A 27452-nucleotide genomic window follows, 5' to 3' on the forward strand; every position below is an offset into this window, starting at 1 on the left:
AAGATGCTAGAGAATAATTTGTCTACTTGCTAAAATCCCATCATGTTCCAATTGGCTCATAATGTTCATGAAATGTTTATATGAGAAAACCTACATCATCATCTATTCCATTATATAACTAAAATTATGTATTTCACAAATCTTGACGGATATTTATGTGACTACCATAACATTTCATTGGTTAAAAATCTTGTATGCCATGCTCTAGTAACCACTACGTTTAAGAGTTATAAGTAAATAATCCAATGACTACGCTATAATGGCTAAGAAATGCTAGAGAGTGCCATGCTAGTCACATGAAATGTTGTCTATCAAGCGGTAGGAGACGATTGATATATATGACAAAAATTGATTCAATACATAGTGTTGGTAAGCCATCATGTTTTTTATTTCATTGCTTGATGTTTTTTGTTTTATTGATTGATTAATGTCTTGCTGTATTTTTCATAATTTCTATCTATATATATCAAACATGGTGGGCAGCCTCGATGACGGTATGATAGAAAAGAGTTGGTAATCATAGCCTCTCTAAGACTAGCCAAAGAGATTTCTAGGTAAGATCCTTCTATTTTAGTCCTTTTCTAGAGTAGGAAAGGAAGAGATGAGCCAATTGAAGCTTATCCTAATCCCACTACACAATGCGGCCACGTTAGGTACAAGGCGAAAGATAAGCCTTAGAATATTGCCTATGAGTTCCTTGTGGCTATGATCCGTCCACATGGGCTTAGGATGACATTAGAGCTAGTTAAAAATGTATTAATCAAATAACAATACATAAAGGCATTAAAATACAAGTTCTCACTGTCTATATGCAAAAAGATGGAAAAATGGATGGAAATTTCAAGCTGAAGTGAATAATAAGCCAAAATCTTCTTACAACAAAACCTGCTTAAATCATTACTTCCTGATATAACTTTTTAACAAAAATAAGCCAGTTTTTGACAGATTTATCACATAACAAATTGCCGAGTGTTTTAATGAGCATTATTTGTCACTATAATGAAAAATAATGAAAATATAGTGATTCAACATCATGACATTTGTTGCTGGAAATTGGACCCGGGGGCTGCCACGAACCGAGAGGGGAGGAGCTCCGCTGCCGGGACGGTGGATGGCGGTGCGTCGACTGGTGGCGTCCTCCTGGAGAGTCCTGCAAGAAAGCCGGTGGCCGAGCTTTCCGGCGCCGGCCCTCCGAAGCTTAAGTCAGAGGGGGCTAATATGTGGGGGGAGTAAAGGAGGAGAATGTTTGTTCTCTCTTTCTTTGTGTATATCTGTGTCTTTTTCCTCTCTTTCCCCCCAGGTTCCCTTTTATAGAAAGATATCACGTTACCTGAGAGGTGATAAGGGGATTTGTCTTCTTTCGTGATAATTGGGCACGATCATGCTCATTAATGGCGTTGTGGAGAATAAGGCCGGATCAGGCCGGAGTCAGGGAGCTGTCACGGTCGATCGGACCCGTTGGGGTGGTTGAACCGCCGGCCGTGGTGGGCCTGGGGTTCGTAGATGGCAAGTGCATTGATTGCTGAGTGAACCGGTGGTCAGGGAGAGCCATACGCTTTGATGGTTTAGTGATCCGGAGATCATCTTGAGCCGTGTTCATTTAATGACTGAGTGCATCGGAGACCTTAGGGGGTCTCATGCATTAATGATAGGGCGTGCCGAATGCCTGCGGAGATCTTGTGCCTTGATGACTTAGGAATGGTGGCAGATTGTAGTGGAGTCATGTATTTAGTTGTCAGATCCTTTAGAGGGTTAGGCGGAGATTGGGTATTTGGCTAAGGCACGGGCCGGCACGGGTGCCGAGCCGAGCTGGTTGCCTAGCGGAGTGTCCTGTGGCGGGGTTGCTTCTGGTCGGCACTTTCTAGTCAAACGTCCCTCTGGTCGGCGCTTTCTAGTCGAGCGCCTCTGGTCGGCGCTCTTTGGTCGAGCGTCGTTCTGGTCGGCGCTCTTTGGTCGAGCGCTTCTCTGGTCGACGCTCTTTAGTCGAGCGCCTCTGAGGAGGAATGACTTGGGTTTTCTCCCCAACAACATTTTTCCAAATTCCATTAAAATTTTAATTTTAAATATACAATTATATTAGGAAGCATCAAACAAATAGTGAAATCAATTGGCAGCTATTAATCCTGTCATACAATGATTGTTATATCAGGATTATAGTTAAGGCATTAGAAATTGTTATAGCAATAAACATAATATTGTAACAACTGCCATTGTAGAGAAAAATGCTATAGGTGTAATACATCACCGAAACTTTTCTCTGCAATGCCGATAAGCCAAATGGCACAATGGAATTAGTGCCGGTTCCGGTTCCAAGAAATTAGTCTATTTTAACCTTGAATAAAAAGAAATTGGAGTCCTTATCCACTGCCCGCATTCCCCTGGCACCAAAATGGGGAACCGGATAAAGCGCGTGATGTGGATAACGCCTTCTTCAAGCAAACGCACCAATGCTTATCCTCACCATTCCTCTCTTCTTATAGCCTTCCCTTTGTGCATGCCTCCAAAACAATCTCCTCTCCTCTCCATGCATGTTATATATGGGAATCATATGAAGCTATAGCGTTGTTGTTCGTTTGCTTTTCACCTTAGTTGGAACCTCTTTCGATCCAAAAGGTTGGGATGGTTTCTGAGGCTTAGGCGTATGGTTGGTTGGAGGCTGGGCTGTAGACATAAATCAAGAGAATTTGGAGGACGTCTCGATGAGAATGGATACTTCTTTGATCCCACAAAACAACCATGGGACCATGGTTGAGGAGGAGGAACTTGGGTCCACGTCTTCTTCCTCGGATAACTTTTTGGGGCCATCGGACTCTTTGGATGATGCAACCTCTTCTACTTCTTCCTCATCACTGTCGAATAAGGACGACCAATTTGAAGATGGACCTCTGCATGAGATGTCTTCCCTCATAGCCCAACTTCCCTTCAAGTAAGTTCCGTCCTTCTCCCCCTCCGATACCATAAATACGCATCAATCCATTAACTTATATAAATGATCATATTCTGTTGATTGAGGATCAAAATCTGCATGAGTGCCATAAGCTAATAGTTTTTGCTTTATTGTATCCTATGACATGATACAGACTTTTTTCATATGATTCTTTTGTGGGCTATAGCACAAATTGCATCAAATAGATGATCTTAATTATAGAAATTGAGACCTAGTCTATTACAAATCAACTATTAAAGCTTCATGACATAAAACATGTTAATTCCATGGAGGATGCACTGCATAATCAATTCTTTACACTAGCATGTCATTTAATGTATTCAAGGTTTCCTTATTTATTTTCCTTGAAAAAAATGTTATTTGATTTACCTAATCAGTCTTACAGATTTTTTTTTTTTTTCAATTACAGGAGAGGGCTGTCAAAGTTTTATAATGGGAAATCTCAGTCATTCACATCTTTATCCAATGTGAGGAGCTTGGAGGATCTTGCCAAGCCAGAGAGGCTGTACAGGAAAAAAGCCAAGCTATCCAAGAGCTATGGAGGGGGCTTGGACGGTCGGAAATCACTGTCCCCCTATGGGCGTTCCAAAACCATCACAAAGAAGGTTTCAAGGGGTCCCTTGTTTTCACCGAGTGCAGGGAGTAGGCCCCCCATTCCCCCACAGAAATCTAGCAACTTTTTCTAGCCATACCCTTCTGTTTGCCTGAAGGTGTTTCAAGTGATGGATGCAGATTAGAAACTAATCATGTTTTTGGTTAAAGTGTCTAGGAGATCTAGCGGTCTAATTTTGTTATTATAGAACTTGTTCATATATGTTTATAAATGTTGCGAGAGCAGTGTTTTCTTATTAGCTAATACACACAATTGTGCAGTTTTTATTAGGTTTGCAGCAGCAAAAAAGGGCAGAAGTTTAAGGTGTCCTTTGATATCAATTTTATTTTTATTATTTTCAAAAATAAAAATTAAAATTAAAACTATAAATATATAATTATATTTTAAAGTATAAATATGATAGTGATTGAGTCGGTGGTAGTGGTGGCAGACACAATGGAGGCCGTAGTAATGGTAGTAGTATTGAGTGATTCAATAGCAACTATAGTGGTGGTGAGTATCAACAATAATGATAGCAGCGGTGTGATAGAGATTATGGCAGCAATGGGGTGTGGTAAAAATTATAGTGGCAATGGCTGTGCAGCCGAAATAGTGGGAGTTGTGATAATAGTAGTAATGGTGTTAGTGGTGGAAGAGATATCCACAAAGGTGGTGAAGAAGTGGTAATAAAAATGATGGTAGTGACAACCATGGTAATGGTAGAGATGGTAAAGGCGATATTAGTGGTGGAGATCATTGCAGTAGTGGTAACCGTGATATCTATGGTGATGATAAAAGATTTGAGTTTTTTTGTCTCAAAAACAGCAAAGTAAGAATTTTTTTACTTTATTTTAAAATAAAAATAAAAATAAAAATAATAATATCAAATATATCTTTTGTGTCAACTTTTGTAAAAATTTTTAATAATAAAAATAAGAAATAAATGCAAGACTCAATATATTCTTGATTTTAATAGCTAGTTATTACTTTGTTATAGTTTGTTATTATTTTGTTAAATTCTGGCTGAGGGTTGCACATTATCTCCTATTGGGGCGAGGCCTGTTCAAAGTTCAAGTGCAATTTCAACCTGTTATATAAGATGAAGGTCTGTTTCAACTTTAAGTGGAATTTCACTGAGTGTGTTATATGGGATGGTTTTATATCATCTCTCCATTCATAAAGCAAATTCTAAACAGCCTGACATACAAAAGAAGATAATATGTATGCCTGGATTCTTGATCCAATTCAAGGTTGAGCCGGAGAGATTTACTTGTCCGTCATATGCTTCAATTACGTATGCCATCCTGCAACACAGATGGCGTGTGATTTATATATGGACATCTCCAATCGAACAACAGGATCCGAACTCATAAACTGGGAGTTGGTTGGTGGCCGGTCCTAGATCAACTTAACCTCCCAGCCTACATCCCACGGAATTTTAAAAACAAATGCAGCCTCGGTACTTCTAGTTTAAAATTAGATCTTCAACTGACCCATTACTAATGGAATCCTTGTTTCAGTACCAAGAAGTAGAAGGTTAATAGTCTGAATTAAATAAGGACGCCAACAATCACTTCTCAGTTGATAGGTTGGTTTTTCAAGTCTGCTGATGTAAGGGATGGATGATTGATGAAACAACAGCTTCTTATAATAAAAACAATAATAAAGAAAAAAAATCCAATGCTTAAGAATAAACAATTTTTACCTTACTAGAGACAATTATAACTAAAAAAAGGTAACAAATTGTTTAACCGAAGAATGATTCTTGATTCCGCAGTCATCTGCTTGAATATGTCCAACTGTTTAATAGGTGCTACTAATTTTACAAGAGACTGATATAGTGAATTAAATGATATGAGAAGCACAAATAAGAACAACAGTCAAAACAGGCATAACATTGGCATAGATGGGCATTGACTTGACAGAGGCAACCGATACTAATCACAGAATACTACATTCTGAACTCCCTGGAAACGAAAACAAGATCACTCACTACATGCAACTGATAATAATCACACAGTACAACTACATTCTGAAGTCTCTGGAAACGAAAGCAAGATCACTCACTGCATGCAGAGTTATGTAGATACATGGACAGTACTTTTAGAAGTCGCTCAAACAGGATATGAGTGTCCTTTGTACAGACAGATATTGTAACAGACTCGCGCATTAGAATGTGACCTTGATACCAAGCAAAGCCATAAGCTGAGATATGAACTCCGGGTGCCCAGGCCAAGCTGCACCGGTCACTAGATTGCCATCGGTAAAGCAACGATCTATGGGCTCGGGCTCCAACCATGTTGCTCCTGCCAGCACCACATTAAGCTTCACAGCAGGGTATGCTGTGCATTTTTTTCCCTGCAACATGGCAGGCACACCGACAATTACAATCTCTTGTCAACAAACAGAAGAAAGAGCATACATTTTCTCATTTGTCGAAAGCATGGGTATGATGTTTGGGATGGATTAACATGACACAACAGAAGGGGGGAAAAAACCTTTGCATAGATCTACATGTAGATAGTATATTTATCTCATGAAAGGGGAGTGCAACAGTCCGCTTCTCAAGACAGTGAACACATCTCATTGGAGAGGATTGTTTGCAGAGATGGAGACATCAGAAAAGTGACAAATGAAATTATGTAATGGATATCATATTTATTATACTAGAAATGCACAGCTAAACGAGTTCCAGTTCAAAGCATAATGGATCAACAACATCTAGAATATATAATAGATCAAGTGACACACCACAACATGCAGTGATTGTCAGAGTCCAACCGAGCTAGAAATCGTTTCCCAGTTATCTTGGGCTTACTTACAAATGACTTGTACAAGAATGACCAAGATAGGATCTCAAATATCATGATTGGACTTATCCATGACTAAGGACATATCATGATGATTACCTAAATGGTAAACTAACAACCATTCATGAATTGCCAATTATGTAAGTTAAGATATGAGTTGAAGAAGTTGATGCTTGTTAGTGCAAACCTTAATTCTAATATGGATGATATAAGATTATCTGGAAATTTAATTCTAAGATCTTTGACTTAAAAGGTCATTTATGCAGAACTTGAAAAAGTAGTAAAAACATCCACCCCATATTCTCTTATTTCAGCTAAAGAAAAATAAGTTCTGAAGACAACATTTATTAAGAACACAGAATTCACCATCATTTGCAAAAAATACTAGGTAGATGAATGATCACAATTGGGGATCTCCGACAACTCGCTCAGCAATGAGGTGTACCAATGAATCTGGAAGAAAGAATCTTTAGACAAGGCAGCTGAGAAAATATTACCTGCCGATCACCGACTTAAGAAGACCATTTAATAAGAAGAAAGGTAAAAGTGAAGGCTCCCCTTCTAGGAAATACATATTGACATGTTCAGCAAGTCCATGCAACTCTATAATCTTATCCATAAAGTGAAAAGAAACCAATATAGCACAAATTTACTTCTAATTGATTTGCTTTTGTTCCTCGATTCTCAAGTTTAATTAGGAGCCTATTTAAGTGTCAATATGGTACCTAAACTAGACAAGTTCTGAAGAGGGTTGTAGTAGGGGATTTGGTTGTTTAGTCTTTAAATGGACATGATGTTGAACTGTTACAAGACCATGTGAAGACAATTTCTTATATAGAGATGCATATGAATTATAATGAAGTATAAAACGACGAAACAAATCAAGGCGGCTGGTGGTGGGCATCTGAAGTCAGGCTGATCGGGTGTGCTCATTCAAGCGATGGTACAGAAGAAGATGAAATGAAGTGAGAGGCTGGGCGGCAGGGAAAAGAATCAAGTCGATTAGGCTCGACAATCTGCAGAAACAAAATGAAATCAGGATCTGGCCAAAAAAGATGCAATGCTATAGATACCATCACCAATCACCATCGAGAAAGAAGAATTTTTCTAGAGCACTTTGGGTTGGCAAGGCCTTAAGCGTACTTCTACCTAGGCTCTTGGGTAGCTTATTACTATCTTCTCTTTTTCATTCTCACAACTAGAGTACTTTGCTCTTGGCCATGATTTTAATCATCAAGATAACTGAAAATATCTAGAGAAGCACTACACAATAAAAGTATCATTTATGGAATTACTTGACATTCACCTTAAGAACTCCAGCAGCTGATAAGATCTGCTGTCCATGGCAAATAGATGCAACTGGCTTTCCATTAGCCATAAACTCCTTCACCAAAGCGATGACTTTATCATTTAATGCAAGGTACTCTGGGGCACGCCCTCCAGGTATCACTAATGCATCATAGCTCGAAGCATCCAAACTTTCAAAAGATGCTGTAAGGGTGAAGTCATGGCCTGGCTTTTCACTGTAAGTCTGGTCACCCTCAAAGTCATGGATGGCCGTTGGACACTTTTCACCTGCACCTTTGTTGGGGCAGACTGCATCAACCACGCAACCAAGAGATTGGAGTGATTGAAACGGAACCATTACCTCATAATCCTCCATGTAATCCTGCCACATTTCATATAAGAACAGTCTCTCAACAAAAGTTGCTTAAAAACATGAAAAACTCAAATGAACAAAGGGATGACAAGGCAAAGTGTTTATAGAAGTTTTTTGGTCTTTTAAAAATTCATACAAATCAGGATTCATCTTATTTACTGGTTCCATCATGTTCTACAAGTATGGAACTACATGAAGTTTTCCATCTCCACAAGAATGCTGATACACTGTGTCAAATGATAAATAAATTATATCTTGCATCAGAAGAATAGGTTGAAAATATTCAAGCCTTTGTATCTAAAAGACGTATGATAAAGAAAAAAGTTTCAAGCAATGAAAAGATGATCACCATAGAACCAGTAAACTATCAACATATTCTTTTGTTTGATTGTGGATATGATGACAAACATAGTCTGGAGAGAATGCTGAATGTTCACATTAATTAAAATGCTTCAGAATTCTGATGCTATTTTCCTGTAATTCAATATAATTTAAAAAGGTTGTGGATGTCAATGAAAAGTTATACACTAGTGGTGTTCGGAGTCATCAAAATGCTATTTTGGGTTGAAAGGTTCTAGAAAGGCCTAGGCTTGTACTAAAGTTGCAGAACTTAAGTTAACCCATTATGTTTGTAAAATGATGTCCTAATAGATTGACCTATCTACATTGACAAAAAGAATGTCTTCTTGGTAATTATCTACGCTGACAAAAAGAGCATCTTCTTGGTAATTATTTCAGCAAGGACCCCCAACCTCGAGAGGCTGCATGGCTCTATAAAGCTAGATATTTGTATAAATGATAGAAATATTTGAACAGATGGCATTCAACTGACTTGGCAGCACAATGTAAATATGTAACTCTGAAACTGCAGGACGGCGAGAGGATCAAGATAAACGCCAGGTCAACAATATTCAGAGGAAATCAAGTATTTATAATGCTGATTACAGACTCAAACGCCATGTCAACATTTTTGACCCAGATCCCATCATCTCTGGATTTAATTAACAGTATTCCATGTCACGATCTTTAATTTGCAACAACAGTGCATATAAATAATTGTCCCACTACAACTTCAGATAACAAGGAAAAAAAGAATGTGGTGGAACAAAATATGCACTGTCAGTGTCAGGTAGATCAGTCATGCTAGTATAGTTAATCAGCACTAAATAAGCAGATCTAATTATGTCATTTCTATTTAGTTATAAGCTGCTTCTTGGAATAAAAAACTGATTACCATTAAAACCACATTGACAGATCATTTAAAGGTTCGATAAATGTTCATAACATAGCCTGATGAACAGCCATCTAAAAACAGAATTCTACGGAACAAAAGAAATATTTTTTTGATTAGACATGATGCAAGTTTCCAAGAAATTATGTTGTGCGCGTACCCCACAGAGGAACAAAATCTTTTTATCGGAGCCCGTTATGGTGCCTCCCAGTGCTTTGACAAAAAGGTTGATAAATTCAGGATGACCTTCATATGTTGCTCCTGTTATAAGCTTACCATCAGCGACGCATTTCGCCATCGTCTCCGGTTCCACCCAGTCACCACCGGCAGCAACGAGAACTGGCTTTACAGGGGGATAAGCTGTGCACTTCCGACCCTTCACCAATCCCACAGCTGCCAAGATCAGCTGTCCGTGGCAAATCGAAGCAATTGCTTTTCCAGAATCGGAAAACTTCGATACGACATCCAAAACCGATCCATTCATCGCAAGATACTCCGGCGCCCGGCCTCCAGGTATTACCAACCCATCGTATTTGCTCACATCAATCTCATCAAATGCTGCATTAAGCGTGAAGTTATGACCTCTTGATTCCGAATATGTCTGCAAACCAGGAATAATTAATGCAACTCAAGAAAGGAAGTCAAATCTTCCCCCTAAATACTAGAAATGTAAATATCCTTCTGTAGCTGCTTCTTATTAGGGTCTTTCCCCTTACTTCCAAGCATAATAAGAAGACAAAAACATGTCCCCAATTACCTGATGGCCAGTACCCTGATGAACAGCGGTGCGGCAAATCTCGCCGGCTTTCTTTCCGGGGCAAACGGCATCCACGGCGATTCCATACGCTTGCAGCGCTTGGAACGGCACCATGACCTGCGAATCCTCACATAAATCAATTCCTGGAATAAATATCCATAGATCGATCCGCCGAGAAGGGAATCCGATCAAAGAAACCACGGGAATAACACTGGAGTAACCGATGAATAACTCTTGTACAAACGGAATGAAAGCAACCAGCGATCGGGAATACCTCGTAGTCTTCTACATAGTCTCCGCAGAATAAAAGAACCCTCTTCTGAGCTGCCATCAGTCTGCCCCTTCTTCCCCAACCCCAAGAACAAGAGGTGCGAGTCGGAGGAGAGTCCAGTTCATTTATACCGGGGGAGGAGAGAGCAGCGGTAAGCGGCAGGAGGGCCGCATCTCTTCCGAGAAAAGATGGCGATGCGAATGATGTATTTTCTGTGGGTCCCAGTGGAGACTGGGCAGGTTTCGGGTTTCTAGTGGCTCAGCATTGTTTTGGGTAGGAGGACGTGAGAAGCTGATCCTTTCGATCCGTTGCTTCGAGAGTATTGCGTGGTGACGCCTAGTCGGACGTCTGGAGAGTGCGCGTAAGAGTACCACGTGGCATGCGGCTGATGTATTGGATAAGCGAGTCGGGATATCCTTGCGGTGCGTGTTTTGCACCGCAGAGGACTGTACAGCTCCGGATTAAAATAAGCATCGCGTTCTTGAAAAGGATGGACTAAAATAATTCGAAATGTTATTTGATGGATGTGGTGCTCCGTTGATTCTTTAGTAAGATCAGACGGCTATAATCATCTCATTAGAAGCTGGTAGCTCGCCACGTCTCTTCCACTACGATGTAAAAATTAATTGAAATACTGGACATCTCATACGGTCTACCTGCCGTATCCAGCTAGGCGAATCTCGTAAATCCCAAGTACAAGCTTGATTTGCCGGCCGTTGCCCTTCAACGTATATTATAGAACAAAATATGGAGAGAACTTTCTTTTTACCACGTTTCTACCCCGTATCGGGACGAAGCTTCTCCTTTTCCTTGTAACTTAAAAAAAACAAAAAAATAAAAAAATAAAAAAAAATGCGGTTGAAGAGCTGAGGCCATTCGTGTATCCTTATCAAATCATTCTCCATCCATTCATCAGATTTTTCTCCTCTTTTTATCCATAATTTTTTTTATTTAGATGGAAATACTATGATTATTTTGATCATTGCAACAATTTTGCATTCGTCTTCGAATACAGAACCAAAAGTTACGTGATACGGAGTTTGAGCTAAATACATACTTAACGATTTATTGATACATACTATAAACTTTTTTAATACATTTCTAGCGGCTATCCGATATGTATCTTCATATAAATCGATATATATTTTTCAAAACTTGTTAGTCATCAATATACACTATATGGCTAGGTGATACACACTTCATATATTAGTCATCTAGCAACCTAATATATACCTATAGATAAATTAACACAGCTTCTAAAAAATAATGTTCACAAATATATAGTATATAGCCAAATAATATACATTCGTCAGCTTTTTGATGCATACTGTATGTTTTTTGATATATATCTAGCAACGATTGAATACACAGCTCCAAACAAATCGATAAATAGTGCTTCAGATAACAAACAGAGAAAACATCAACTAACAAAATGTCACGAAATCTTGCTGGAGCTAAGAAATAGTCTTAGTACAAAACCTCCCATGAATTGATTGCTTGAGCTGCTACCTAATCGACTGCTTGATTCGCTTGCAGAACACATAGGAGGCTTGGAAAATTGTAACAACAAACTCCCATCGCCAAATATCCTGCAAGAGTGGGTTAACCTGCACGTTGGAATAAGATGAATTGATCCAGAGGATAACAGTGGATGAATCTCCAACCCACGCCTAACAAGCTTTATAAGTGTATATGGCTGTGTGAATACTGAATACCACTGCGAGAAGCTCTGCGTAAGATACTAAAATTTTTGGAACTAATTTGCCGGCTGCTGATATCGAACCACCATAGTGTTCGCGAATAACATCTCTTTCTGCATCCTTATTATCCAACAAACAATAATGATAGGATTAGAAGAAGAAAATGAAGAGGCAGTACCTAGTACCCAAAATATGGTGAAAAAGCAACTTGAGAAGGCCCAAAATGAGTCGATAGATAGCTGCAGAGCTATCTTACCAACGCTTGAAACACACGACAACACTACAAGCTTCTTATTTGGTACTTCATCCGGATGGTTCACTGGTTGTAACCTAGGGTTCGGGTTTTGGTTCCCCCTCCCTCCGCGAGCTGTGGACAACCACTACAAGCGGAAGCGCGACGAAACTCCGGCGATCCGAGGTCGAGATCCACGCCTAGATCGAGCGCCTCAAGATCCTCGCCGGTGGCCCGGAGCTCTACCGGGACCTCGTCGCCCTCAACACCGTCCCCTTCATTGTGGGCCTCCACGACCACGACAACACCGACGTCTCCGTCGACGTCGTCGGCCTCCTCATGGACCTCACTGGCGAGAGGACGTCTTCGAGGACAACGACGAGCCCGCACGCTTCCTCGTCGACGCCCTCGTGGGGAATACTGCCCTCGAGCTCCTAGTACAGAACCTCGGCCGTCTCGCTGAGGCGGACCCGACGTGGTCGCCACCATCTACAACACCTTCGCCACCATCGAAAACTTGATTGAGGTCAGGAGCTCGTTTGCGAGCGGATCAAGATCCTGTGGTGTCTCCTGGGGAGGATCAAGGTCGAGAATTTGATGCCAACAAGCAGTATGCGTGGGAGATTCTCGCGATCTTGCTGCAGAGCAGCATGGCGAAGCAGAAGAGGCTAGGGCAGATGAACGGCGTTGATGCGGTGCTGCAGGCTGTGGCAATGTACAAGTCGAGGGACCTGAAGAGCTCCAACGAGGAGATGCTCGAGAACCTGTTTCATTGTCTGTGCTGCTTGCTTATGCCGATGGAGAACAAGGAGTTGAAGTCGGAGGGAGTGGATCTGATGATCATCATAACGAAGCAGAAGAAGTCTGCATATGGGTCGGGGAGCGGTCTGTGGATGTGTTGGGGTTGAAGACAGCATTCGCTCCTTTCATGGATGGGGCAAGTCCTTTCCCGCTACCTTCTTCTGTAATGCTTTTCTATTTCTAGATTTCTTCAGGATGATTATATGCATTTTTTATTTATTGGCCCTTTCTAGAGTGAGCTCAACTGTCCATCCTTTTGCATCCGAGATGCCATGCCATGACCATAAATCCTCAGCAAGTGAATTTCATCTGGCAAATTTGGTGCTTTCAGTGGTCTTGCCTCTAATTTTACCAGTTCCATCCAAAAAATTAAAAAAAAAGAATCAGAAGTTAGTAAAAAGTAGAAAACGTGGAGAAACTATAAAGGGAAAAGGTCAGTAAGTTAAATAGGCATCGTCCAAATTCTATTTGGAACGGTTTTGATGTGTTGTTCCAGAAATTTTTTCATGCTAAAATTCTTTGAAACGTATAATCTTTTCAAATGAAAAGCTAAGGTGAAACCTGATTTATGATTTAAAAATGTAACGTATCGGTTTACTGTTTGATGGCAGCCTAATGTATGCCTGTCCATGAGATTGAGCATCATGATTATCAAGCTTACATCAAACATTTGCTTTTGCTATAATGTATTTTTGGGAAATCTAATGCCACAGATTTTAATCTTTGCAAGATACAAATTTGAGTTTAGTCTTGCTAAATGCTCCTTTCTATCCACTAGAAAGAAGAAATAGCAAGTGTTTGCATAGATTGTGCGTATGTATGACAATTGTTTCCCCTATAGTAGTCTTGGCTGAAAATTTAAGACATAATTTAGATTTTAGATTGTTTGTGGCTGAAACCGAAACGTTTCAATTTCAGTTTTGGTGTTTAGGTTGAATCTCAAAACCACATTTTTCATTTTATTTGCCTTTTGATAGTTGAGTCATCATTGAATTACTGCTTATGAAACCAGGGAAAACATAGTTGCAAATAACCCTTTGGAGAAAAGTGGTGATGAAGTGAAACTAGACAAGTAACTGTTCAGAATAGGATGTCTTATAGACTTGTCGCTTTCAGCTCCAAAGAAATTAGAAAAATTTAACTTAATTATCACAAGGTGGATTTTCAATTTTCTTGTTTAGTTTTCGTCAAATGGAAAAGTCTCATAGCTGGATAACTAGTACTTCATGGCTTTTGGATTTATCTTTACGTGACGGTCCATACATCTGATCCCACTGTCTTTTCCTCTTAAAATTGATAATTAGTTGTGTATAGATGTTAAAGTGGTTTGAGATAACCCATTGTAAAGTGCTTATGTTATATCGATGACCCGTGTATGGTGTTTTTAAAAGGGACATGTTATGATACAAAATTTTCAGATCCAAAACCAAGATGCCTTTGAATATTCCACATTATTATGTTGTCATTTGTAAAGATCCATAGTGACTCTGGCTACGTAAGCATCATTACAGGTATATTTTTTAAGTAAATTAGCTATACAAAAGAGGTTGACCAATAACACTTGGGCTGGTTTTCTGTTGCTCTTCAGGTGGTGAGTTGTAAGATTAATTATTCTTTCTTATTGTGATTCCAATCCTCCTCAAGGTCCTCCAAAGGGGTTATTTATTTTTCTTGTCTCACCATTTCAATTACATATCTTCACCTTCCAGCTTCTTGACGGTCGTGCAAGTGCGTACATGTGATATTTAATGCCACTTCATAGTTGCATGTGAAAATTTGACAAACACATGATTGATATATTGAATTACTTTAGTATCAGTTTGATGTAATCATGGCACAATGCTTGGGCGTTAAGGATTCAGGGCTTTGCTGGGAAATTTGTATATAGAACTAATTCAACAGTAGGACTAATATTCCAGTGCAAAAGCGAGGACATTATTGTATTAGTATCTCTCTTGTTTATGAAATTTAGTGTCTTTGAAAGTAAGGTATTGTTGAAGGATTATGACGTTATCAAAATGTATACTTAAAATGTGTCTAGTTTCGGAACAGATCTATTTAAACTGTCATGGGAAAGCTGTAAAGATCTGAAATTGGGCCCGTCCTTGGGCCCAATGAACTGAAGTCGGCAATGGATGCCGACTTCAGTTTGTTCATCGTGGTCATCCCCACGATGAACACGCCGGCCGAACGGCCAGCGGATTCCCCTCCCCATCCCCGCAAATCTCTCTCCCTCTCTCTCTCTCTCTCCCTCTCTCTCTTCTCTGAGAGCTCCATCCCAGCCCCATCCCTTCCCCACCCCTCTAAAAATTTGAGTTTTCCCCTCATCTTCTTCCCTCTTCTTGAGAGGATTGCCGGAGCCGCCGCCGCCGCTGGAGCCGCCAACGCCGCCTGGGATCCATCCGTTGACGACCGGAGGTGAGAAAGATATTTTTTTTTATCACTTTTTATGGATTTAAGGGGAGAAATGAGGGATGCCAACCGGTTTTCATTCCCCTGTTTCGGAGGATTTTTTTTATGGGATTCGACCGGCCGACGGTGGCCGGCCGGGGTCAATCCGGCCGAAATGAGTTCGGCCGGAGGTGGGCGAACAGGGGGGGCGAGCTTTCCAGCCCCGGCCTCCCTCTTTCCTCTTTTTCTTCTTCTCCTCTTCTTCTTCTTCTCTTCCGCCGCTCGTGACGGTGGGGTAGCCGACGGCGGCTAGCCGAGCGCCGCCGCCGAGGGCCACGGTCGACCGCCGAGGGCCGACCGGAACCACCAGCCACCCCCCTTCTTCCTTTTCTCTTCTTCTTCTTCTTCTTCTCTTCCTTCTTTCTTCTTCTCTTCTTCTTCTTCTTCTTCTTCTTTCTTCTTCCTGGGTTTGTTCTTGCTTTGATTTCCGTGCCTTAATTGTGAACCAGACTTTGAACCGGGTCTAAACTATGAACCGGTTCCACCTATTCCATGAATGGGGTTTGATCCAAGTTTGAGTGAATGGATTTTGATTAGGGTCTGAATCTGAGTCAAGAATTTGGGTTGGGGATCTGTGTTGGGCTGAGTTGAACCTAATTGGATCTGTGGGCTGGGTTGGTTTGGGCCCGAGATCGGATCTGGACCTGTAATCTGGTTTGGTTCAATTGGGCCTAATCTGTGTTGAGCCACAATTGGTTTTGGGTTTAAAGGATTCTGATTTTTGGGATTTAGTTTACTTGTTCTTAGGGTCTATGTTTGATTTTGGGGACCCATTCTTGGATCTATGAACTTAGGAGTTTAAGAGGTTGGAATTAGTTTAAATTATGTTTCTTAATTAATTAAATAATTAATATTTATGTTTAATCAGGGGTTCGTGATATCTGTGGCAGGGATTTTTAAGCGAGCCCAGGTAGGTGACCTATTGCTTTAAAGTAGAATTTTAACATGTATCTTGCATATGTCGATGTTATGATTTATTATTGGCATTATGTGTTAGATTTAGAATTAAATATTTAATTTCATAAATTGTTATGTGCTTTACTGTTGGGAGTATGATTATGACTTTGATATAGAAAGTTGATTTATTGATTTTTAAAATCCGCGTGACTATAGTCTAGGCCCCGCCAATGGGATGATACGTTGGCCCTGTCGACTTGTACTGAGGAAGTAGTTCCGACACCGCGACCACCGGTGATCGAATAGTGGCGGCACAGGGGTGCGTTTTGCTCTTCGGAGCGGCTCGGTGGAGCGTGAGTTTGGCACCAGGGGGTGCGGCACAGTGGTGCGTTGGCTCAGTGGAGCGGCTCTTCGAAGAGTTGTATTGGCACTTCGGTGTAACCATGCCACTGGGTGATGTGGCCGTAGTCATGCGGTTGAGTTATTTTGAGTCTTGGATTGAGTTTACGGGTTATCGTGTGGATTTTTGGATTTATGAGTGTTAGTTGCTTTTCATATGTATCATGACATGTTATATGATGACTTTACTGCATGATGTTGCCTACTGAGCTGTTAGCTCACTCCTACTATTTACATTTTTTTTTACAGGTGATGATATATGACTATGAGGATTACGGGATGGAGTGATCATGATGTATTTAGCTAGTGGATATTGACTTCTCCTTTGATATTTGCATATGTAGACATTTGAATTGAAAGTTGGAATTTATCTTTATTTAGCTATTGATGTTGGATCTGATCTGTCTGCCTTGCGTGCCTGCGGGGTCCGCCCTGCAGGTGCGTGGCGTCTGCTCGCGCCCCCGGCCCCGGGTTCGGGGCGTGACAAAAGCGATTGCATTAACGAGAATAAAAATGAAGATGGAGAAGAAAATAATGACTCTAAGATATCGTGTCTTGTATTGCAGCTACAATGCCTAAAGGAACATATAATTAACCGCAGACCAGAGTAGGATATGTGGAAAGGCTTCAGATTGTAAACAAGCATCAAAATAAAGATCAGCTAGGACATGGTTTTGAAAAGTTAGCTTCTAAGATTGATGTTTCTCATGATGAGAATAATTGTTTAAATTCAGGATGTTGAACCCAAATGCATTGGTAGACTTGGAGGTTATTTTTTTGCTGAGGGGTAATGCATACAAATTGTCAGTTTTCATCATGATTTTGACTTGCATGTAGAGTGGTGCAAATATACTCTGAGATGTATTAATTGAATTAATTTGTTCAGCATTGGATGGACAGATTATAGCATTGTTTGCATTTACAGGTCTGTGGTTTTGTCTTGTTGAAAAAATGATATGACTTCTATCTCTTTCTTACAAATGCCTTATATATAGCGCATGATATGCCGTACCGGCTCGAACAGGACCGTGTGAGGTGTATCGTACCGTACCAGTTCAGTATCGGTACCGGTACGGGTGGCGTACCGAGTGTCGGTACGCCAAAAAAATTTCGTCCATACCGTACCGATACTGTGCTAGCGTGGTACTGGTACGGGGTCCGATACCGAGACGACGAACCTTGGACTATGACGATACTTAAAATTTACGTTCCATGCGAGTATTTTATGTTGAGGGTTGTTTTCATATTGCCTTTTTTTGACTGTGCCCCTTGTTCTTATGTCTGTGTTCAACTTAATCAGGGATGCATTCATAGTGCTTTTTAAATTTATCAAGCCTTTGTTCTTTCTACATGTTATATTTTGTATCCATTGTTTGCGTACATTGTTCGGTCATGCATCTTTTTTATATAATTTTTAGATTCTTCTGAGCAAGTAAAATAAGAAAAAGAGCTACCAAAATGAGTTGGAAGAGCATCTGATTTCACTGGTTGCACCATTATTTGGCAAGAAGGCAAGTGGATCCTGGAACTTCAAAATTACTGTTCTCTTGTGTCTTGCTTGCCATGTGTTTGTTAAATTGTAAGTTAATTTGTTTATGACTGTGTAATTAACCATTGGAAGCAAGTGTGTGCTACACCATATTATTGATAATGATCTAGGTGAAGTTGGATGGAGTAATTGTATGCAAGTAGTTGGCCCTGATTAATAAGAATATATGATGTGGACTTCTCTGTTATTGTACCGGCAGATCCTTGATGAGATTGAAGCAAATGACTATAATAACTTCACAAAGAGGGCTTATGTCAGCAAAGAAAAGAAGATAATGGCTCTGCCTATTGCCTATGGAAGATCCCTCATCAGTCCTTCTCCAAAGCGGACTTTATAACAGAAGTGCGGAGATTAACATATGTGGCATCCTCAAATTAGAAAATGCAGCAGCTTACTCCACCTTTTTATTTGCTGCTACATAGCCATGTATAATAATGGAAACGAGTATATTCCACTAAAACAGAAGTTGATTTTTTTGTTCTCTCTTCTTCTCTTGGTTTTTTTTAATTCATCAATGGCAGTACGGTGATGGTTCCCGCTGTTTTGCTGAAAAAGAACAAAAAAGCAAACTTAATAACCGGCCCCTAAAAAAAACAAAAAAAAAGACGCTGCTTTCACATGTTAAATTATTGAAAAAAATTGGATGACATCGGAGCTTTTTATATCCATTCAAATCTAATCATAAACACCACGATCGGTCTGTGGTAATCCTCAATAGATTCGTGCTGCAATATCTTCTAGTCCACATAGGTTATGTGTCGGATTTGCTCTGATACTATTTGTAACAATGCAAAACCTCATCCAAAATGGTTAGCCGGAAGATATTATTTGGGTTCCTTGATCCTATATAAATATTCAAGATCTATCTGGCGAATAACTGATGTGGGACTAAACGCACGTATGTATGGGTTCTCACAATATTTGACCTATATATTGTTGTATTTTCAAAAAAATTGATCGCTGGCCCTCATAAATAAGTTTAAGATTGGCTTGCTTCAACAAAACGGTCGTAACTTCATCCCTGGTTGCTCCCACGTCTTGATGCCTAATGTTTTTATTTCCATCACAAAGTTGTAACATCATTCTAAGGATAATAGTTTCATAAGGAAATCCCTGTGTCAGATTTTATCACAAGTTTAATAACGTCTATATATACATCTCAAAAAGGCTCATCAGTAAATACCCAGAGAATAGGAGTTCTGGTGACATAAGTTATAAACAAATGCATTCATCTTATAAACTGGGAGATGAACCGATCATTTCATCGAAGTAATGAAGCGGAAACAACAGAAACCCAAGGAGAAACAGTCCGACGAGAACTCCACATGCAACTGCAACTATCTAAAACATCATAACCATCTTAGTTTGTTCGATGCCAGACCTCTCTCACGTGCCCCAGTCTCACGTGCATCCCATACATGACCAAAGACTAGCTTTTAAGACACTCACTTACTTCATTATAACACCCCAATCCCACCTTGATCCTCAGGGCGAGTGCCTTAAAGCCTTGCGACTCCTTGCGACTTCAGCATGCCATCATCTTCTTCCATGCAGACTGGCTGGTGATGTCGGACCACTACAATTCTCGACCACATAGTGTGAGGCCGGAATGGGGGTCCGGTTGGCCAGCATGAACTCGTCGCCGGTGGAGAGCTGTCGCTCATGGACTTCGAGCAGCTTGTCAAGCTTGTCCATGGCGGCCTGGGCCTCAAGGTCTCACCACATCCACGCGGGCCTTCTCCACCAGCGTCCCGCCTAGAGTTATGGCCCACGGCCTGCATACTTGGCCATGTGGTACCTCACAAGGGCACCTGATTCTGAGAATAGAGTAGGTAAACACAATTACATTCATAATAAAACTATTTTGTTAGAAGCGATTATTCTAGAATGATTTCCTATAGATCCTTGATTAGGATCTTGATTTATTTATGATTGATTGTGCCAAACTTAGTCGGCCTCCATAAAGGCTGATTGTGTCAAATTTAGTCGGCCTCCTAAAGGCTAATTGTGCCAAACTTTGTCGGCCTTGTAAAGGCTAATTGTGCTAAACTTTGTCGGCCTCCTAGTACTATATAAAGGCTGATTGTACCAAACTTATTTGGCCTCCTAGTACCATATAAAGGTTGATTGTATTATCAACTTAGTCAGCCTTTTAGTACTATATCAAGGCTACTACTGTACATTGTAATTCATAGACAAAAATATACTTCTCTTCTCTCATTCTTCTATTCTCAATATATTTTGTAAACGCCAGACCAGATGGACCGGCACGGACCAAAGTCGGCGGTCCATCTGGACACTTTGGAAGGAAGGCGATGGAGATCGGCAGCTGTTGAGTCGGTTATAATAGCCTAACAGCCGCGGTCCCCACCCCTCTGAACTTGGAGCGAGAGCTATAAAATGCCATGGAGTCCTCAGTGAAGGACTCCATCGACCACCCTCTTACCCTCCTCACCCTTTTTCCTTCTGTGCAAGGAGCCGGATCGGGAGCAGCAGCGTGGGAGGAGGAGGGACCTACTGCTCGTCACCACCTTGAGCCGCTGGAGTAGACATAGTAGTTCGCCGGGAACACTTCACGACTCCTCGAAGCTAGGTAAACCCTTAACCTTTCCTTGCATTTATGATTTATATGCTGTTAGGCTAGATCTAATCTAGCTAGGAGATGGTTAGCAGAGAAAGAAGGGTAGGAAGATGAGGTAGTGGAGGGGAAGATCTCACCATGGGTGGCATCCATCCGACATTGGATCGGTTGACCGAAGGCCATCGACGGCCCATGCTGAAGAACCTTCCCCTTCCACTCGATGGTGGCTTCCCCTTTCATTAAAACCCTAGATCTAAAAATCCTAAAATGTATACCTACCTTCTGATTCATGGAAGGGTCTTTGGCTCGGGCAAATTTGATTCCCATGGGTGGAACCGGTTTGATCTCAGCCGGAAGTGGTCGGAGAAGAAGAGCCAAAGGGGATCTCCCTGTTTTGGCCGTGGACGTCGCCGGCTCAGGCCACCGTGGATGCCATCGGGTCGATCGCAGGTGTCAGCCGCGTGTTACGCGGGCACCACCAGCTTCGGCCGGTTCTGCCGCTCCTCGATGGGTGGCCGTGCCCCATCTCCTCCACCGAAGGTGGAAGAGGAGAGCGGCCAGCCGCACCGCAGCTGCTGCAGGCTGGACCGCGGCCGCCGCAGGTGCCACCGGTTGGCCGCAGCACCGCCGACTTCGGGCCGGTCTCCTCCCGAGTGCCCCTTCTGAGCTCGCCTCCTAGTTTCATGGGAGAAGAGGAGAAGAGGAGGAGGAGATCGGGAAGGGAAGAAGAAAGAAAGAGAAGAAGGTTCGGGAAGGGAGGAGAAGAAAGAAAAGAAGAAAAGAAAAAAAAAAAGAAAAAGAAGAAAAGAAAAGAAAAAGAAGAAAGAAAATAAAATAAAAATTGCTGTGGGCCGAATTGGGTCTGATTCCAGAGTGGGCTTCAAATAAATTGACCTAGACCCGTATGTAATTGGGTCAGATCTGAACCAGTATGTAATTGACCTAGACCCGAACAAGAAATTGGGTCAGATCTGAACCAGTAAGCAATTGACTCAGATCTAAACCAAAAATTGGATCAGATCTGAACCAATATGCAATTGACCCAGACCTGAACCAGAAATTGGGTCAGATCTGAACCAGTATGCAATTGGCTCAGACCTGAACCAGAATAGTGTTTAGACCCAAAATTAGACATTTGGGCCAGACCCAAACTGAGGATTTGAGTAGATCTAAATCAGAAATTGAACCAGGTTAGGGACCTAAGAGTGAAATTGAGTCCTATAGATGGGTTGTAAATTGGTTAATTAAGAAAGAATCTAAATAAATGAAGTTGAACGTGCAATTAACAAGTAATTTGATGATGTTGTTAGGTAATTGAAGAATTGGCACTCAAACCTAAGGTTGGTGGGCAAACTAAGGTAAGTAACCCTGATATAATCTTATGGTTTATCAAATACTTGTGATTACTTGATTATGAAATTGTATATGATTATTTATGTTTTTACAAAATTTGGATCAAGCATGTGTTAGCAATAGTTGTATGATTTTAATTAGATGACATTCATCATGAATATCATAATATGTCTATAAATTTCTGATGATCTAGAAGTTGCACAAAAGTCAAAGTTTTCAGCATGATCAGAAATTTTATTTATCATGATGTCATTATTCATTTTTCAAGGTTTCTATGAGAAAAGATTTATGAAAAGCATGATATATTTTAAGAACTCTCATATCGCTATATATGACCCCTGCCAGTGGGTAACAGTAACTAGGCATTCGACCTTTGCCAGTGAGTAAAAGTAACTTGGTTTTACGACCCCCGCCAGTGGGTAATAGTAATTGGAAGATGACCCTGCAGTGGTAAAGGCCTCGCCGTGGGAATAAGAGCGGCCATAGCTACACTACCATTTAAGAGTACAAATTTCAAAGCATGGAATAACGGCAAAAGTTTTATGATGCATAATCATATTTATGAAGTTGCATGAACGGACATGCATAGTTTTATGACCGGTTTGATTATAGAAAATGCTTTCTTTGTTACAACTATTTGTTGTTCAAATAGTGCATTGGCATACAAAACATTATGCTTGATCTGATAAGATTATGCTTAGTTACTTACTGAACTTTATAGCTCACACCAATTTATTTATGTTTTTACAGATGAATAGGAGATGCTAGAAATAAGGAGCGTGACATGCTTTAGGGTTATGGAAAAAAAATGAAATATTAAATGTTGCTATTTTTAGATGCTCTGTAATCAATCTTAACTGATGAAACATTTGATGACATTCCAGAATATAATTGTTCATAATTGATTTGAAGTTTTAAAGTGGCTGTGTGTTATTGTATGCTTAATTTTTCAATAGCACGGCCGTATCATGATCCGAATTCGGGGCGTGACATATTTAATGCACAAGCACAATTCTCTTCTCTCATTCTTCTATTCTCAACATATTTAATGCACAAGCTTCATAGCATCAGTCGCTATGCTTTTAAAAAGGATCTGCATTGTGGTGGATACCAGGATATGCAAATGCAATAAGTGAACGTAGATTAAATGCCACCTCATGTATTGTTTTGGCTGTTTTTCCATTCACGCACAATCAAAGAACAAGCATGAACAGAAAAGTTTGCTTCCAGCGCATTCCCATATATCCGCCATCTATAGCATCGTACCACGGCATCACTTCTCTATGGTTTCCTGACCTACCAGGTGTAAGAAACCACCACCGTTGATGGCCTAGCAAAAGATCTGATAGATGAAGTAATTTGATCGCTTGAATCTCCCCATCTGCTGTAACATTGACAGGCTCTTTCAAATGCGACCAATCTTCAATCGCAAAACAATCATAGGCTAAGCAGTTTCTGCTGGAATACTCGTATCAAAATTTACGAATTCAAGCTGGTCTCCAAGATTAAGGAGAAACAAACATCAGAGACAGAATGTTTGGGAGAAATGATGATTGATTTCATATAAATTCTAAAAGTTACACTCCAGCAAATGATCATGTCATCAAAACAAGAGGAAACAGAAATTACATATGTATCAAAAACACCAGGAAACAGAAATTACAGAAGGCATGCAAAATAAAACCAAACAGAAAGGTTTAAATCAAGCGACAGAACCACGAAACGGGGGGGAGGAAAACATGAAGCGAAAGATAGGGAAAATGCTGAGCAGCCAGTGATCCGCTGTCCTCGATCAAGAAGGAAGCACGAGCAGTGGTATCTGGGGAAGGATAAGATTACAATAAGATTAGCGACATAACAGCCAGCCAGTTTAAAGGTGCTAGAGTGAATAAAAATAGAAACAGAAACAAAAAAAGTAATAGAAGGAGAAATTGATCACCTCGATAAAAGAGAGGATGCTTCCGGACGCTTGCTTTATCCATCCACTGATTCTTCTGATTCCACCACGTTGGTTTTGAAGGCGAAAGGGTCCTTGGTATACTCAATATATGAGCTTTCGTCATATGCTTCGATACTGACGTGGGGGATCCACTGAATGATGGGCCAGTTGGGGCCGTCCTTGAGGAAGGTCTTAAGGACCGGTAGCCCGCATCCTAGTGTAAACTTTTTTAAATTTTGTAGAGCAGCTGGCGCATTTTGAAGTAGCTCCAGTAACCACTGTGGGAGGTGCTCTGTCTCACCATCAGCATCGGTGGCGGATGTCTCCATGCCTCGGACCTCTAGGTATTGCAACTTATCAAGATTCTTCACGTGCTCCAACCTCGGACAACATTGTATATTTAGAGACTTTAATGCGGGAAGGTTGTTGATTTCTATTAGGTTGTCGGCATTATAGATATGCAATTCCTGTAAACCGGTGGCATGCCGTAGTCCTTCTGGAAGAGCTCTCAGCTTGGAACAGAACCAAAGAAACAGCTTCTTGAGACGAGGCAGCAACTTGGAGGCTCCTCTTCTTTCTTCACCAACCTCCTCCACCATACCAAACGACCATTCTTCCCAGTTGTCCATCGAGCAAAATTCCAGCACTTCAAGCTTGAGAAATGCAGTCCCTGCTCCTGCTGATGCACGAGGGCCAAGAAATTCAGGTCCGATGGTTTTGATTGCAAGTGCTCCATCAATGCGAAGGTATTTCAGCCGGGGCAGCAGGCCCAGTGGAGGAAGCTGCGGACATGATTTACAATCATTGAGTCTTATGGATGTCAGGTCAGGAAAGGAGACATCCAAGGAAGGTGACATCATCCAGCTAGGAAATCCAGAACCAAAGAAGGATTTGATCCAAAGTGTTTCTAGGTCGGTGGAACGAGGAGAGAGCTTATTGTAAATCTCCTCAATTCTCCGAGTTGCAATTGCTCCTTCCGCATCTTCAAGTTGGTTGGAAGTCAGAATCAGTGTCCTCAGAGAGCGGGTGTTTGCGAGTACCGGAGCTCCCACTGGTTGTGCCCTCTCCAAGTTCATTATCGACAGGAATCTCAGCTGGGACAGAGATTGTAGCTCCTCCAGATCGCACCCCTCGTCATCTTGCATGCCGATCACAAATCCTTCAAGATGGTTAAGATGTATTAATTTGCCTATTCCCTTTGGTACATGACTCAATTGAGTTTTTCCTCCGAGACAAAGGCATCTTAGATTGGTCAATTTTGTGATGGCCTTAGGGAGAGCATGCAAGAACCTACAATCTGAGAGCTTCAATATCTGTAGGTTTACGAGGCATCCGATGGACTCTGGCAAATTACTGATACCCGTCCCATCAAGATCTAAATGTCTCAGGTGCAAAAGATCTCCTATAGAGTCTGGAAGCCTCTCAAGCTGTGCGTCGTTAATTGTTATGATTCGTAGAAACCGCAGTCTCTCAAGAAGTTCATTTGTCTGGGGACTCTTTTGGAGCATTAGAGTCCTCAAGCACTTTTGCTGTTTTATTGCATCAGGGACTTCTACTCTCTCTCCCATTGACAAGCGACGAATTTTAGTCAAGGAGTTTATGTTAGGTGATTGCTGCTTGCTGCCAAGAAAAATGCCCTCATCACCTACCAAAAAGAGAGCAAGGGAGCGTAGCAAATCATGCATCTTGCATCGATTCCTAGGTAGGTCACCCCATTCACTAGGTAGGATACTCCAGTAATCATCATCATATGGCTGTAAAAGGTTCCTCCCAATTAACTCTCTATAACAGTCCTCTGCTAGATCTTCCATAATGATATCTTCTTGTGCTGGTTGTACTATAAAACCTTCGGCCACCCAGTAACGAATAAGCTCATCGCAACCCATGATATAATCCTCAGGAAACAATGAGCAATAAAGAAAACACTGTTTAAGATTAGATGGTAAATTTTCATAACCCAAAAATAAAGCTCCCGGGAGTGGAAGTTTCTTTTGAAGTTGGCTCATGGACCAGGCATCACTTTTGAGAACCCTATTCCATTCTCTGGTGCTTCTATCCTTCAACCTTAAAACCCCTGCAATGACCGTGATTGTAAGAGGAAGACCGTCACATTTTTCAACAATTTGAACCCCGATTTCTTTTAGTCTAGAGATCTCCTCCTCCCCCTCATCATCTCGAAAGACTTTCTTGCGGAGCAATTTCCAGCCACTGTCATTATCCATTTTATTAACATGGTGGATCTCTGCATTCATATTTCTCACCACATTTGTATCTCGAGTGGTGATCACTATCCTACCACTAGCTATTGCATTTTCAAAAGGAGATCTAAGCAAATCCTCCCAAACATCTTTTATCCGTTCATCTTTCATCCATACATCATCTAACACAACCAAGAATCTTTTTGAAAGTACAGAGCAAAGAACGGATTCAAGCGTCGCGTTGGTTTCAGCCTCATCCGTAATTATCTGTTTCAGCAATTTTATGTCTGAAAATTTCTGAGAAACATACATCCATAGTCGCATAGGAAAGTACTCTTTTATCCTTTCATTATTATATATGTGACGAGCAAGAGTGGTCTTGCCTATTCCACCCATCCCAACAATCCCCAAAATTCGGTATTTTTCATTATCTTCTTTAATTAACGACTCCACGAGACTCTGGGTAGCCTCTTCAATTTCTGTCCCTACAATATCAGACTTATTCTCAATAGGAGAAGTCTGGCGGCGATGAGTTACTCCTCTCACTTGAACATAATTCTCAGTGTGATCTAGTTTAGACAATATTGATCTATCCTCATTCATCTCTTTTAGCCTGTCATTAAGTTTTCTAATTTTGCTACCAATTTCATGCCGGAACTTGATATTGCCAAAGCAAGAAAATAAACATGAGGAATGGCATACCGCTGATTTAGACGTATGATCTTCCCTCAATATTCTGCCCTTGGCCATACGGCGGTCGATGATATCCTCCGCATCATACATGATATCTTTCAACTCCGTCACCCATGTATTGATATTCGGATCTGCATACCTCTTCCGCTCCGCGGATTCGAGAAAGCCTCTTATCCTCTCCATCCTTCTCTGAAGCTTCTCGAGCTCATCCTTCACGCCCAGCACCATGGACATCTTTTCGGCCATGAATTCTAAAAGCTTGCCCATCAAACTTTCCACAAAGGCATCAAGGACCATTGCCATTTTCTTCTTTCTTATTTTTTGGAGGCTAGCGCAGGATGGAGGATCTCACAGTGCTCGAGAGAACAGGTTAACTCTCAAATTCCAGGCC

At 41.0% G+C, this 27452-nt stretch overlaps 2 protein-coding genes and 2 pseudogenes across 4 annotated transcripts; 2 read left to right on the forward strand and 2 right to left on the reverse strand.

Moving 5' to 3' along the window:
* The first annotated feature begins 2453 nt into the window (after positions 1–2453).
* On the forward strand, positions 2454–3812 carry LOC103717561 (uncharacterized; annotated as a pseudogene). The gene is made up of 2 exons (XR_015973896.2): positions 2454–2926; positions 3357–3812. The product of XR_015973896.2 is annotated as an uncharacterized LOC103717561 (transcript).
* Positions 3813–5407: 1595 nt separating this feature from the next.
* Positions 5408–10736, reverse strand: DJ1D (Class I glutamine amidotransferase-like superfamily protein). Its single transcript, XM_008805985.6, has 5 exons — positions 10272–10736; positions 9998–10114; positions 9401–9841; positions 7656–8018; positions 5408–5897 (listed from the first exon to the last, which is right to left on the reverse strand). Exons 1-5 carry the CDS (start codon positions 10326–10328, stop codon positions 5709–5711), a joined length of 1167 nt encoding a protein of 388 aa, XP_008804207.4. The 5' UTR covers positions 10329–10736; the 3' UTR covers positions 5408–5708.
* On the forward strand, positions 10457–18777 carry LOC120104302 (uncharacterized; annotated as a pseudogene). Its single transcript, XR_016398608.1, has 3 exons — positions 10457–10507; positions 12303–13137; positions 18167–18777. The product of XR_016398608.1 is annotated as an uncharacterized LOC120104302 (transcript).
* Positions 18778–23767: 4990 nt separating this feature from the next.
* Positions 23768–27447, reverse strand: LOC103718742 (disease resistance protein RGA2-like). The gene is made up of 2 exons (XM_008807694.6): positions 24171–27447; positions 23768–24050 (listed from the first exon to the last, which is right to left on the reverse strand). Exon 1 carries the CDS (start codon positions 27362–27364, stop codon positions 24206–24208), a length of 3159 nt encoding a protein of 1052 aa, XP_008805916.5. The 5' UTR covers positions 27365–27447; the 3' UTR covers positions 23768–24050; positions 24171–24205.
* Positions 27448–27452: the final 5 nt, after the last annotated feature.

This window comes from Phoenix dactylifera, chromosome 16, assembly GCF_051530095.1.
Source record: "Phoenix dactylifera cultivar Ajwa chromosome 16, Ajwa_hap1_PhDact_Kaust_v1.1, whole genome shotgun sequence".
In the NCBI taxonomy this organism is placed as follows: domain Eukaryota; kingdom Viridiplantae; phylum Streptophyta; class Magnoliopsida; order Arecales; family Arecaceae; genus Phoenix; species Phoenix dactylifera.